The sequence below is a fragment of the Glandiceps talaboti genome, chromosome 22, assembly GCF_964340395.1.
Source record: "Glandiceps talaboti chromosome 22, keGlaTala1.1, whole genome shotgun sequence".
NCBI lineage: Eukaryota > Metazoa > Hemichordata > Enteropneusta > Spengelidae > Glandiceps > Glandiceps talaboti.
This window is the reverse complement of record NC_135570.1, coordinates 11,549,059-11,565,483: the sequence shown is the minus strand read 5'-3', so window position 1 is coordinate 11,565,483 and position 16,425 is coordinate 11,549,059. Positions and strand designations below refer to the sequence as shown.

Here is a 16,425-nt window from a genome sequence, read left to right as displayed (position 1 = left end):
GAAGCATGCGACGACGATAATAATAATTAGCTGAGGGTTAGTTATAAACCAAGAGCAAACACAAAAATTTGAACAATCAGTTATGTATTAGATGGTTATATGATGAAACTGCTATGCTAGATTTTGGGATTAAGGAAACCAGGTAGGTGATATATGCTGAAGGTGAAATTTACACATTATATGAATATGAATATGAAATGAACATCAATATCAATATCAAAACGAATACGAATACGAATACGAATACGAATACGAATATGAATACGAATACGAATACGAATACGAATACGAATACGAACACGAACATGAACATGAACATGGAGATGGGCAGTATTACTTCCCGCGAAGGGCGACCGCAGTAACATTCCAAAATGTTACAACATTGCAGGCGATCATGCTTAAATTCAAGGACTTCATTGTTTTCATCCACCTATACATACATGGAATTCCAGACGAAAAAAATCACTAAAATACAATCATGGTAACATGGGCGATGGGGAGCTCGTCTCAATGGTGTAGTTGTAATAATGTGTAAATGATGGAATTATTGAAATGAAATGAAATGAAATAAAATAAAATAAAATAAACAAATATTTAATCTAAGTTTTCTTGGTTCGAGCAAGACACCTTCCGAATGCCAGACAGCAACAGACGATGGATTAGAGCCTTTTACTAATATCGGAACCTTCTCGTAGGAGAGCATGAATTTTCTATTTAATCATGTTGTGACGACAAGATAGAGGTAGGAGGTGACATGATGTAGTCTTGCTGCAACACGTCGGCACTTTGCCCTAGTGTTATAGGAGTACCATGTGCGTCGGCAGACGGAACAAAGTGACTTATGTCACCCTCGCATGTTGGTCACTCGAGCGCAGTTATGGTCATTAGTCTGCAAGTTAGACGACACATAATGCAGACCGTAAACGTTCGGTCACAGTAACTACCGCCACCAACGTGAATATCTTGCGCTTATAGCAGATTAAACTGTCCACATCTGCGAACCGGATGAAAATTTATCAAATATCCAGTAAATAGTTTCCTGTTAATCGCCATATTGTCACTACTGGTTCATAAAGCATGTTTGCTGTTCGTTCCTTTCGGTACCTGTGTGGAGTTGGATTCGCCTGTCTTGTTTTCACAGCAATTTATCTACAAGGATTTGTGAAGCACCCTCCCAAAATGAGTACTTTTCGAGAGTATTTGAAGGAAAATATGAACGAGGAAAGACAAGTGATTTACACAAGTGGTCATCCTGGCATCACCCCATTAATGGAAGATGAGAATAATTCACATGATGAAGGCTTTGAAGAGTATAAGAGCAATGGCATACAGGTACTTTTTCTGTCTTTTCAGCACTGTCAAATGAAAAGGGGACAGTCGTCTAGACTAAACGTTGTTCTACTATACAACGAAAATCATGAAACCTGAAACGAAACGTCATCATCTGAAGAATCTTACCAACATTGCTACATTTTATCGTCTGACCAGATATCATGGTCGAAAAAAAAATCTACATTTTATCGTCTGGCATGACAAGAATTGAAGTAGAATTGTTACATTTTAGTCAATGTATCGAAAATATCAGAATGAACACGCCAACATTAGGATTACAGTCACGTGTTGTCCTTATACATTTAACTGATAATGGTAGCACACTGTCGGCGCAGAAAAAATATCAATGTTATGTTGTAATTCTGGTTACAAGTAAGATGTGTGTTGCCCCTGTCACTCAAAGAAACAATGCTAATATGATTTTTGTTGTACCTAACGATTAAATGTAGCAATTTTAGTAAACATTTTGTCCAGTCAGGCAACGTTTTTTTCACAGTTTTCATGATGTTCGATGCTTTTACTTAAAAAGGGCGCAAGCTGAGTTTATTTATACGTTTAAGAGGCATATATTTGTTATTTATAATTCCTAAATCATATTCAATCAGCTTTTGCTATTGGCAGAACTGAATCCTGGCATTTAGAAATAATACATAAAAGGATTAAACTGTCCACATCTTGCCACACTGCCCCCCCCCCTCTCTCTCTCATGTGAGCCCACTCCTCTCCTCATACCACAAATCTACAACCTAACAATTAATATACTACATGGTTGTCAGTAGTGATACGTTCTGATATTACATTACAATGCGTTAGCGGTGGGAAGTGGCAGCAGTGGCAGTACACGAATTGTAAACAATGCAAACTTAGATAATGCAATAAGTAAAAGTTAAATGTAACCCTCCCGAGAACCGATTTGTAAAATTTGACCCACACCCTAATTCCCCTGGCCCTCCCAAACATGTATTTACTGAAGGTATAAGCTTAGGGTGATTTTTAGTCTGACAGATAAGACGTCGACGTGTCCTCCCGCCCTACCAAGGCCTTAGGCCGATGAGGGCGCAACGGCAGTCTTTATGATGTCATACTCATTTCAAGGTGTAAATCAACCGAATGCCATACTAATTATTTAAAATAGTGGTGCCTTAAGTTTGACTGTGGAACTTGAAAGTCATTTTTTTACCTCTTCCGTATTAGTATTTATTAGACCAATAATCAAAGCTGTTTTGCACACACAATTTGCATAACGAGGATAAATTGTTTGCATTTGTTATTATATTCTCTGAAGCCTTGCTCCGTTCTCAACATTTAGACAGACATATTTATACCCAAACTGAGCAGTAATAATACACACAAAACATTCCTAAACGTTTTACTCAGTTGTGTCTTTGATAATACTGTACAATGGATACCATGATTACGAATTACATTGACTTTGTTTTTACATTACATAAACCAAATTAGTCAAAGGGGAATATACGTGTTAAAATATCTGCTTTTTAACATGGCGTTTTATCAATATTTAAAATAAGGGACATCATTTTATGTATTTTATCTATCAAAGCATTTGCATCAGCTTGCTAAAATCTACACTCTTACTCACTAAGAGTTTTTAAGCTGGCACGGCTGTGTGCGCCATCGTTTGGTCATATAATGTATATTCGTAACACATTTAAGGACCCGAGGGTAATATCATTTTATTATCATTTAACAATTTAGAATTAAACACACTCGACATTCCAATTTAGTTTGTTTTGCAATTTTCCCGTGCAGTTGCAATGGGTTCTTTCCCCCCAGTTTACCCATCCCACCCAATCCCCATGCACCCAAATATGCATTATATTAGGGATGTTGATAGGAAGATTTATCGATGTTAAGCTTGTTAATCTTCGCATACATAGAAATATTTTGTTCAGTTGATGTGTCAGACACAGACACGGACACATACACACACACACACGGAGAGAGACATACACGGACAGACACACACACACATACATACATACATACATACATACATACATACATACATACACACATACATACATACATACATACATACATACATACATACATACATACATACATACATACATACATACATACAAACAAACAAACACAAACAAACACAAACACAAACACAAACACATGGTACTCGCCGCAAAAAAATTTGCAACTGTACTTAATAAATGACTGCCCTGAGGCTTAGTTTAGTTCAAATCATTAACAAAATAGTTTTGACCATCAGCATTACCGTACCCCCCCCCTTCGTACCCCAATATTTTTTTCAGCCCCCCCCCCTCATTTTCTCTTCAGCTTCCCCCCGCCATAAATTCTGTTCGTAGCCCTAAAGACATTGATATTGATAATAGTGTAAATATTTGAATATGTCTTCCCATGCAAAAAATGTTTCTGTAAAGCCAAACAATGGATTTTTTTCTATTTTGATTATCAAGGATTCAAAACATTCTCAGATTAAACAATCGCATGGTAAGGCAAGCATCCTCGAAGATAGTGAAGAAGATGTTATCATTTTGGAAGAAACGTCGACAGAACGTATCAAAAAACAAGAGAAAGTAGTCGGCAAAAGATATTTGTTACCGTTAATGCCATACCATATTGGGCCTGGTGGACTGTACATTTACTTACGGAATGCAGTAGCTGCCGCCATGTACCAGAACCGAATTCTTGTAATACCAGGTATATCACGATACCACGTACAGACAACTGGGCCAACACAAAGGACTGCAGACGAAACATTTGACCTTGATCGTCTGCGTACCATTGTCCAAGTTACAACTGTAGACGACTTCAAGCGGGACTGTGGAAATGTCCTTACACTGGAAAACCTTTCCCTCGGCCCTTCTCATTGGTCGTTAGAACAGAGAATAGAGGCGTATGAAAACGTTCGATCACAGGCTAGGGGGTATTTGAATGTCACAATGCCTGAATTTGAAAAAGTCCCCCCATTTATAGAAGACCCCCTAACTGTGTTTGAAGAAAACTATTCAGTCAAGTGTTTAGGATATGTTACCCCTAGATTCCACGTCCTCAAGAATGAAACAATTGACCAAAGTGTGTCCAAGTATTTTCTGAGGGCGCCGTTTATTCGTAAGATAGCTGAAGACACTGTGAACAAAATTTGCCAGGGTTCTTTCGCTTTGATGCACTGGAGAAATAAATCTGGGGAATTGTAAGTTAAGTCATTTCTTTGTGTGTTCAGCTCAACTTTTTTTAGAACATGAATGGCCTCAATCGTGGTATAGATGTTTGATATTCAATATTCAAGTCATTAATAAAGTCATTCGATATATGAAAAAAGCTCTGAGGGGCAAAAAAGGTTAGAATTTCATCCCTCGTAGTTCAACGACAGAACAGTACTAATCGCATACTGTAACAGTTCATCATTTCAAAATTCAGAGAATAGGCCTACATACTGGAAGAGTCAACAAGGCATGCATCTTTAGGCTATGAGTAAATTTACAACCCGCTTAAATCAATAAATGACAACTTTTACATGTACAATAACAATGCCATTCTTTAATCTTAAAGTTGCAGGGAAGATGAAGTAATTCAGTCGTATATAAACGCCTGCATAAACAAGACCAAAGAAGGACTATCTTTATTGGCAAAAGAAGTCGACACAGTTATCAAAGTTGTCGAAAAGACGGTGAAAGAACATAATTTGAGTTGTTTGTATGTCGCAACAGCTCCCTATCAACAGGTACAGTCTCCAGTTTTGATGTTAGTAAAGTAAATCCCGCCATTATCTCAGTATATTGATATCTAATTATTATTCATTTTTAGTGAAATCCCTAAGAGGCTAGGGAGCTTCTGCAAATTCTGAAAGGTGCCATCCATTTAATTTCGGGCTGGAGCGCATTTTACAAACATGATAAGGGGAGGGTCATGTTATGTTAACCTAGTCTAAGATTAAGTTATTAGGGAAACTCATGAACGAAGATGAACTCAGACTTTGTACTGTGTGACTCGCGTTGAAATATATACAAGGTCTTAGCTTTGTTAATAAATCACATAATTCTGCCAAACGATAAGTTAGTGTTTATTGGGGCAGTTATGTAATGTCCAAATATGGTATATTTGTCAGCTCAGGATGCTACTTATACACGGTTTACATCATTCTAAGAGTTAGGGGTTTGGGGGTTTACTCATTTGCATAAACAACTTTTGGGTCATGATTTCTCATTGAGCTAGACTGGATGAATGTATATATATATATATATATATATATATATATATATATATATATATATATATATATATATATATATATATATATATATAATTTGATACCATATATATATATAATTTGATACCACAAGTAGATCTACAGTAAAATAATTTCAACATGTAATAACGCTCAAACGTTTCAATATCACAGAAAATGGTGGATCGTATGAAGCAAACAGTTAACAACATTTTTACCCTAGATGATGCCATTGATCTGTCCAAACAACTACATCAGCACAAAGATGACAATTATATCGTATCCCTTGTTGAACAGGAAATTGCTGAACGTAAGTTCTTTTAATTCAGAGCCCAGGTTTTGTAAATAATTTATAATTCAATATTCGTTATTTGGGATAACAAGTAAAACAAAAATGCATTGTTAATAGTCTTATAATTTAGATTTGCAAGAAGGCCTGGTAAAGTTTGAAGTAAAATCCTTCATTACAATGGAAAGTGAGCTATATATTTGACAAGTGCATCACTGACTCAGCTACAGTCGAAACATGTAACTTGTTGCTAGTATGCATAGTTTAGCAGAAATGGTCGTATAAAGATTACTTATTAAAATTTGATTTTTTTCATTACATATAACGCAGGAGTTTATTACTTGACAAATGTATACTAAATGAGTCGTGTAATGTGTGTGATAAATTTGTCAGTGAAATTTGATTGCATTAATACGTCAAATGTTTCTCACCATCAAAATATTATCTCGTTGCAATTAATAGAGGTATTATCTCAAAAATTGCTGTCTGGTTGATAGATGGATGTTTTTTACTTCACAGAAGTACCGCTAATGATATCCTGCAGTGGATCCCAATGGTCTCATTATGTTGACTGGAAAAGACAAATAACGAAAAAGAAAACCTTGCCATTACGATATCTTCCAGGAATTCCCACATCTCTCCTCCAATTTAAATATCTGATATGATAATGGGACACGACGAATTACGAACTATTACGTCATTTCCAATCAGTGAGGAGAATTTACATTGTTGTTGTTTTCTGGTTTGTAGAATGTTTAATCACACAGTATGCTGACTATCCCACAATCCTCTCTGATTCGTAAGCCAAGACGTAAGCTCTTTCAATGTAGGCAAATCTAACTAATGTATAGGGGTTTGTTAAAACACGTTTTTTACATTTTCATCATCTGATGTGAGAAAAATCGTATCAACATTGTTACCTTTTATCGGCTATTATCTCACCAGCATTGCTACATTTGCTATCTATTTTGACTAAAATTGTACAATCATTGCTAGATTTTCTTACAATGAGCTACCATTATCTGTGCATGTCATCACAAAATCATTTACATTGTAACAATGTCAATTGGGTAACTATTCTTTCATTTTTGTTGCGATAGACAATAATGTGTTGATAGTTAAGATTGTTGATGAGCCTGAAGATAAGATTGAGTCAGTGTTTTCATGAAGAATCTGACTCAACTGGTTTCCATTGATACGTTGTCAAATGTAACCGTCAGAGGGATGGAAATCGTCAGCTTGTGTAATTAATCTGGAAGAGAACACGTCATTTTCTAATCAATCAATCAGTTAATCATCTGTTGTATAGTAAGCTTATAATCTAATCATGTATGTCTGAACTTTCACGTAGGGTGAGGCTCTGTAAAATTTTACTGTTACTTTGTTTTGTTTTTAAAATTCCATCCTATTCTCAGTTAAGATAAATATTGACACAGTCTGGGGTCACCATACAAATTTTTGAAGCAGAGGTCAACAAAGATATCAAAAGTTAGTCATTTTAGAATCCAATATGGCCACCAAATACTATGTTAACTCTGTGGGTAAATAAAATGAAATTACATTGAAAACAAGACGGTTACACGCCCACTCACTTCCACACACAAAAAAAGGATTCTGGTATTATTTCACAAGGACAAAAAAAACATGCTTTCATATAACGAAGCTTGGAGAGAATTGCAGAACTTTGATCTTTTGGAGAAATCTGACCCTGAGGCGCATTCTACATTACTGTAAGAATGGACCACTGATGATTAATCGACATTTTATTTTAATTATTATCAGATTAATATTTTCTGCATGTTAATATATTTGTCTTTATGGTTTAGATTCATATATGGTAACATCTGATTTAATCGTTGACCATATAAATTTTATTTATCAATGTAAAATAAATGTGAAAATTGACATTCAGATTTTAAATGTTAACTCTTCCCTTGACTCGTTGTATCGTGTATGATTATGATTTGACAATGCAACTCTAGACTAACACAGTAACTGAGACACAACACACAAAGCAGCAGGAATCTTTACCCAATCACGTTGAAAAGTAACAAAACATTGCTATTCTTTTACAATGCACTAGAAACAAGCTTCTACTGAAAACATTCATATGGACTGGATGATTTAATTGTTCAAATTGTTTACTTTGTTTAGTTTCAAACTACCGATAATCAACATGATCAACTTGTCTACTTTAACATCCCCAGTGTGTGGCACCCCTCAGTAATTGTTTCATTTGCAGATGAACTGAGTGTACGTGTGTAAAAATACCATGTCTCATGAATAAAACACTAAGGAATCTTCATTTCTCATGTATTCGGTCCAACACAATCCATACAATCCACTACCTATTGTGCACACGGCATTGTTCCCAAGTCATTTGAAATGGTCCAACACAATTCATACCATCCACTACCTATTGTGCACACGGCATTGTTCCCAAGCCATTTGAAATGGTCCAACACAATTCATACCATCCACTACCTATTGTGCACACGGCATTGTTCCCAAGCCATTTGAAATGGTCCAACACAATTCATACCATCCACTACCTATTGTGCACACGGCATTGTTCCCAAGCCATTTGAAATGGTCCAACACAATTCATACCATCCACTACCTATTGTGCACACGGCATCGTTCCCAAGCCATTTGAAATGGTCCAACACAATTCATACCATCTACTACCTATTGTGCACACGGCATCGTTCCCAAGCCATTTGAAATGGTCCAACACAATTCATACCATCTACTACCTATTGTGCACACGGCATCGTTCCCAAGCCATTTGAAATGGTCCAACACAATTCATACCATCTACTACCTATTGTGCACACGGCATCGTTCTCACGCCATTTGAAATGGTCCAACACAATTCATATAATCTACTACCTGTTGTGCATATGGCGTTGTTCCCAAGCCATTTGAAATGGTCCAACACAATTCACACAATCCACTACCTATTGCGCACATGACATTGTTCCCAAGCCATTACTAAGAAATGGACAATATATTAAGGTTATAGACCACGTTCAATGTCCCTTGCTGATATTGGTTTGCAGTTAATAAAGTAATGATTATACACATCCATAACTATACATTTTCTGAAAGCTCTTGATCCACTCTTTACAATGAAATTAGTAAAATTTGGTTTTATGTACTTCAGATCACGTGACCTCTACATACGTGATAATTTGCATGTTTGGTTCAACAAAAATTAGCTCCTTCAAATTTCGACCAACAATAGAAAACGACGCACAGTGCTTATCACCACGTCAGTGGCTACAAAACCGTGTCTCAGATTTTTCCTATCTGTTTTTGTAACGAAGATATATAAATAATAATAAATAGTGTCCAAATAAACCATGTATGTCTCATCTAAATCCGTCTTACTTTCGAACAAAAGACGCAATCAAAAATCTGAGACACGGTTTTGGAGCCACTGACGTGGTGAATAAGATCCTACTGTGTTTGTTATTGTCGGGTACTCTTTGAGGTTGCTAATTTCCACAAAGTAACGCAATTCTTTACAAAATGTAAACTTGAGAAAATGACAAAAACATGTGTTTGAGTTGAAACAAACAAAAAACGTTTAACACATTCCTTACAGAAAAGTTGTAAGTGTCACATCCTTTATCACCTTCGAAAATTTGTTTTTTTCCATGTTATGACCATTCTATTGGCCAAAAAATATGAAATCTGTCAGTTCAAAGGTAGCCAACGCCCACTATTCGACATGCGATTTTGGCTATTCGGGTTAAAAATTAACTTCCTCATTTGCATATGTTTGCGAACAAATTGAGGGCGGAGCCTACTTCCTTTTATGGAAAGCAGAGTGTCAAGCTACGTTTTAGCCGTCTCAGGTTTTATGTAAAATAAACGTAGTGGTTTCCGGTGACATGGTGAGAGAGTAAATGTTCCCTGGGTTCCCGTTCAACATGAAACGACGGAAAATATACCAAATGCTTTGAAAGTGGTGTTTTAACTAATAAAGAATCTAGTTAGCTTCATAAAACATCTTTAGTATGATGGTATTTTCGTGGAGTAACAATGTATAGTCCGGTCGCGATTGTAGATGTACTATGTTTTGCTTTGAAGCATCTTACTCAGAGTCGATTGTTTTTATTTTGATACATAACATGTATCTGTGTCGAAATCAACGTCAAAAGACGCACCACTATTGTTGTAATTTGATATGTTGCCATTGTTGAATTTGTTGTGTCTACCAGCGCCGGTTCATCTGGATACAGCATACACAGTACATTCAACCATGGGTGGAGGGTCTATGATTCAACACATCGCTTCAACGTCAATGCAAAACGAAAACTGTTAGACATGTCTAGCAATATAGCTCTCTCATGTCTCTAGCTCTTCGGCATGTTAATTTTTTTTACAAAAGCAAAAATAGTCGGAGATGACACGGCACCACGCGAGGGCTTCAGTGAGCACGGGCCGTGTTTAGAAAGAAGACGAAACCACCTCGTGTCAATTTGTGGTTGGTAATGAACTCAATCAAAAGAAAATGAAATAAGCGAGTACATAGTTTTCAAGAGGGATAGTTATCCGACAGCTTCGCTCTACTACGCGTATACGACGACTTCGCATTTGGAAGGTCGAAGACTGTAGCGTGATGACACGTACTACATGCTACGAAGGGAAGGGGGGGGGGGCGGACTTAGCGTTCGATACTGACGTACCGCGTATACCGATGGAAAATCTGTACATTGAATATCGTAGATTTTTGAGGACATGTACCCAAAAATTCAATAACTGGGAATGATAATGTACCACGTTGTTCGTTTCTGTGACATTTTATTTAGTGTCACCTAAGTGAAGTAGTGTCGATGAACAACACGGGACGGTATATGTTTACATGGAAACGATCTGTTGACCTGTACTAGATAACTAGTCTTGCTGCTAGACGTTCGGGCTTTCTTTCGTATAAGTTACTATAACATATAAGCGAACGAAGTTTGCAGTGAGGGCTTGCCCGAACATCCTCGATAGCGATGTTAGGTCGTGTGTCGTAATTGTAACGGAAGAACATCCGAGGTCTAACAGATAGATTACTAGATAACGGGAGAGATACGAGTGGTGAGTTATTTTTTTTATTACAAAATAGCTATGCATGTGGTTCACGAATAGATAACTTCCAAATCGTGGGTTTTGACTTCACTCGCTGAAACATAATCACCACTACTGTACCACAAGGGCGAGTATGTTTTGTAAACCTAGGCTATGAATCATTACTTCGCCTAGATAGCGAAAATGGATTCCCCAGATGATCGATGCGTTGCTGATAAATCAGCTGATAAATACTTTTTTCCCTTTTTGTTTAAAATTGTGATGATGTGGTACTATTTACACCTTTCCACCATTCTTTGTTGTAGGATGCCTTTGGGTTTTGGAAGACTTCGCAAAGACCATCTGTGCTAAACTGTAACAAAGCTGACTTTCACTTGCATTTTGACACCTATTGTAATACATTCTTTTATGCACAGTAAAATTTCATTAAAATTGAGAAATGTTTTCACCATTTAAATAGTTTTGAGTAGACAATCGGTTATAAGCAATATCTTGAAAAGACTGAGTAAGAGAGAGAGAGAGAGAGAGAGAGAGAGAGAGAGAGAGAGAGAGAGAGAGAGAGAGAGAGAGAGAGAGAGAGAGAGAGAGAGAGAGAGACAGCAACTCTAATTCATTCTCTTTATTCATTTTTTTAGCTCGCTCATTACATTATTGGGCAACTCTTTTTTGACACTGGAAGGACGTCCTCTTGTTATTCATACTTGTGGTACACTGTACCCCAGACCCCATGACCATAGCAATTCTTTTACTGGTCTGAGACTGTACTGGTTTATGTAAATGAGTAGCCAAGTACTTGACACATTTCGTCAAATGTATGCTAATGAGCTGCCTAGTACTTGACACTTTCCGTTATATTATAATAAAGTGTGCAAATGGTTGTAAAGCCATGTGCATTTGTTTTGGTTTTTTATTCCTTCCCATATCTCAAGATTGAGAAGTGCTACATTTATTTGGGTTGCATACAATGATAGCTCAAATGGTTGGTAGTCATTTCCCCCCAAAAAGTTAATTTTGTAATTTTTTCTAGCTTTATCGTGGTCTATAACCTTAAAGATTACAGATACCACAGACAAGTCTTCTTACTTGTCTGTGCAAATACACAAACCTATATCATGATTCATACATCATTGAACCATGATTCTGCGGTAGTGAAATGTTCACGAATATATTACATATGCTACTATCTTTTAAAAATACCGGGATGGCATTTGGTCCGAACAGCTGTGCCTGTCTGATCCTGTCCACTTAACAGGATTTTCATCAAACAATGAACATTTGACAATGATGTATGAGTGAGCGCCATGCTCTACGATGAGATACAGCAACTGAGATAGTGGGTATCTGAATTGTATACTACTGTTTTCCTTTCCCTAGCAATTAATATGAGCCTGAATGCTCCCTAAAATTTAAAGATACACTGGTGCATTTTTAAATATTATGTTTTGATACAATTACTCATATCATACAACCTGAATAGTATTGAATCACCAGTTGGTAAACGTTTTGTGTAGTAGTACAATTAATCAAATCACATTGATTTTTAGGTCACATCCTAAAATCAGCGCCCCCTACGCTACGCGATCACAATTTCAATATATACTGTACTATTCTCGATAAAATCGACCCCTAATTAACATATAAAATGTCTAATCAGTGATATTTTAACAATATTAGTGAATATGTTGTTGGTTGTCTGATCTTTAAAATAATAATCTAATTACAGCTAGTGCAGCTTTAAGGGGGGGGGGGTCTTTGTTTGATTAAATATTATGGCTTGTTTACGACTTTTATAGTTTCTTCTTTTCATATCTGAGATTCATTTTCACTCGTTTTGACCGTAATTTGTGTAAACAAATACATGTAAACAAATACATGCCAATCCCGTGGTCAAAGTAGCAAAAACTGAATCCAATTGTTTATCACTGAAACATGTACTTTGTGTTCATTTGTGGGCCTAAGATTTACTGGTTGTAGGCAAAGATCTGTACTATGATTTTCAATTCTGGATGGTTTGGCCAGAATCGGTCTTTCTCTTTCCGAATCGGGAGCTGCAGTCAAAGAACAGAAGTTCTTTATAATATCAATGTTCCAAGATCATTGCAGTTACGATATATATGATATAGCATACATGGTGTGTTCTCCAGCCCCGTTGGTTGCATACTAGCATGACTTCAATCTGTGAATTCTGTGTTTTAGTTACAACTTAAAGTTACATCCACGAATCACAGCTTTTTTCTCATGTTCTCCCTTGTGAACAAACGGGGAGAAAGCCGACGAAGAATGCAATTATAACATTTCAGACAATGGAACGAGATTACGAAAGAATAATTAAAAGAATTTACGTGGGTGCTGACAGAGTTCCTGCCAGACAGGGATAGACCGTGGTGTGTGAGGGCGCCCCGTCACGGCGTACCTTACAGACTACAATCAACACAACGAAACTGTTTTCATTTGTATCTCGATCGTATCACGCGAGACTGTGCAAATGTAATGTGACGTCACTACCGCACTTGGCTCAACGAAGGTTCGAACAAGGCGAGGAAGAGTGTGTTCCTGATTTTATAAAGTAAGTTTGGTCTGTTGAACTTGTTTTGTAGGTGGTTAGAGAGTGCGAATAGTGGAAATTTTCCAAGTTTCTTTCGTGGTATTTGCTGACTACTGTATGGCTCCTAGAACGAGGGTAGCCTTTCTATTCCACCAGTGGGGAAAGTTGGGCTTGTGGCAGCAAACAAGCGAACCCCTTATTTCCACCAGAGGAGAAAATCCAGAATTCTAACACTCTGGGCTGACCGATTAAAGTAAAATCCATGAAATTTAGTAGGGCCATATGACATAAAAAAATATATAGAAAGATGAAGTAGAAAGGGACGGTGTCGGAGGAATAACCCCCCCCCCCCTCTCCACTTGGATCTTCTTCATCAGAACGGGGGGAAAAAGATGGCAAATGAAGTTCAACACATCAAAATGTTTCATTATGCACGTAACACACAAGAAAAAGTTCACTCCATACCAGTATCACATGAACAATAACATCCTTCAGAAAGTAGAACATCATCCATACCTAGGAATACAACTATCAAGCAACCTTTCATGGGCCCAGCACATTCACCAAACCACAAACAAAGCAAACAGCATACTTGGTTTACTCAAAAGGAACCTTTGGAACTGCTCCAGGAACACAAAGGAAATAGCCTACAAAACACTAGTTCGACCCAGACTTGAGTACTGTAGTACAATCTGGGATCCATACCAGAAAACTCATCAGGAACAACTTGAAAAAGTACAAAGGAGAGCAGCCAGATTCGTTACCAATGACTACAGACGCACAACAAGCATCACAGCCATACTAAAAACTCTAGACTGGGAATCACTACAGAATAGAAGAACTAAGTCAAGACTCGTCACAATTTTCAAAGAAACACACGGAATCACCCCTACAAATATAAAACACCTTCATCAAGAAAACCAAACCAAACACAACACCCGTCAAACACAGAAGTTAAACTACAATACCATTCGCTCCAATAAAGATTGTTATCACTATTCACTATACCCACGTACTATACCTCTATGGAACTCATTACCACCAAGTACAAAAGCAGCAAAAGATGTGGCAGTTTTTAAATCACTAGTCAATCTCAATGTGGAATAAGGGAAAAATTGAAAGTGTGATGCATGACGAACTGTACGTGTATAGCCACATCTGGCGTTTTGTACAGTAATGGACAAGACAAGACAAGACAAGGGGGGGGGGGGGGGAGTGTGGTATTTGCCATGAGTATTTGCCGACTTGCTGGCAGTCCACACAGCCCATGTGCATGGTGCAGCTGTCAGCCAGGTGGCGGATGACGCCCTCTATGTCAGAAGTGACTGTGCCATCCGGATATGCAAATTACCAGCACTCGAAGAAAAGACGTCGAAACAAGTAAGTGGTTGCGCTCCGTGTGTTATTTAGGTGTGGCAATTTTAGTGTGTAAATTGGTGTGACTAAATATATTGGTTTGGCTACAAGCCGTGCTGTTCAAAGTAAGTTTACCCTAAAGGGAAATTACTTCACTTTGGATAAAGTGTACAGTGAGCTTTCTGATACTCAACACAACACAGCCTTGAGTGATGGTTGGGCGATTTGTCATAGCCCCGCCCAATTATTTTGGGTTTTACTCATTTATATTTTCACTTAGAATATCAGGAAAAATGTGTTTGATGAGACATAGAATAAGAATTTCAAGTAGCATTTATGTTAGCTGCAATAATTGTAGCGTCTTGTTGCGGTTTTGTGGGTTTTTTCGTCTGTTTTGGTGACTTTTTAAGTTTTAGTGTTTAACCCGCACCTAACGCTACAATTCCTAGTGCAGGAATTCCAATCAGCTGATGCGATGCGGATCTGCATCGCAATCCTTATTTTCGCCAAAATATCGACCTACCTATCTGACATTTCCTAACCGCAACACTTCTTAGGAATCCCCCGCAGCACTATCGACGCCCCGATCTGCCCTTTCCCCCGTCAAAAACGGCCGCCGAACATGCGAGACTAGACAATTTTGAAAACGAAGGTCGTTGATCACGCGATACATTTGCCGAGATCTCGTAGCCGCGAAAGTTTTCAAAATTGTCTAGTTAGGTGCGGGTTAAACACTAAAACTTAAAAAGTCACCAAAACAGACGAAAAAACCCACAAAACCGCAACAAGACACTACAATTATTGCAGCTACATTTATGTGAGAAAATTGTGATGTTGTCAACATTTACTCGGCACTGTCCAAACTTAGAAAATGGAATTTTAGGGAAGAAAGTAATTAATGAGCAATACCCAAAATAATTGAGCAAGTGTTACATGTAACTTACAATAAGTATACATTTGTTGAATACAGGGGTTGAATACCACTGTGAATACTATGTCTAACTACTTAATTACATTGTAACAATTGTTTAACATGCAAGGTTATCTAAAATTAACATGTTATATAACCATATGCATGTTAATCAAGTGTTAACTGTAATTAATATGGTATGTACAACAATACATTAGTAATGTACAATTTAACTTTTGTTCCAAACCCTGTTCCGAACACAACTTGAAAATTTTACCTGAAATTTTCCACTGCACACTTCAGTCTCTGTCACTATTCAGTATTGTGAACACATGAGCCCAGAAGGGGTCATATGTGCCAGGAAGTTTATATCACCCAATGTCTCTGTTTAATGATCAATTATTGGTGTCCCAAAGGACAAGACAAAAAAGGAAAATTTGTGGAGAGTGATCCATGAAATTCCTTGCCAGGGTCAGACCAACACAGGCCAATACATTTACCGCAATGGCCATTCTGTCAATGGAAACCCTTTCTAACCACACCAATCACATGGATAAGTAATGGCTATATCATGTAGTTTCTAAACTACAATGGTCATGGGGCACATAAAACTGTTGAAACATGTGCATGTGATGGGTCATATTCAAATTTCACAGGTCACACTGCACATAAAGATTTAGAAA

At 37.4% G+C, this 16,425-nt stretch overlaps 1 protein-coding gene across 1 annotated transcript; it reads left to right on the top strand.

Annotated features, from left to right (window-relative positions):
* Positions 1-13,905: 13,905 nt before the first annotated feature.
* On the top strand, positions 13,906-14,583 carry LOC144452542 (uncharacterized). The gene has a single exon (XM_078143643.1). The coding sequence runs from the start codon at positions 13,906-13,908 to the stop codon at positions 14,581-14,583; it is 678 nt and encodes a 225-aa protein (XP_077999769.1).
* The last annotated feature ends 1,842 nt before the right edge of the window (positions 14,584-16,425 follow it).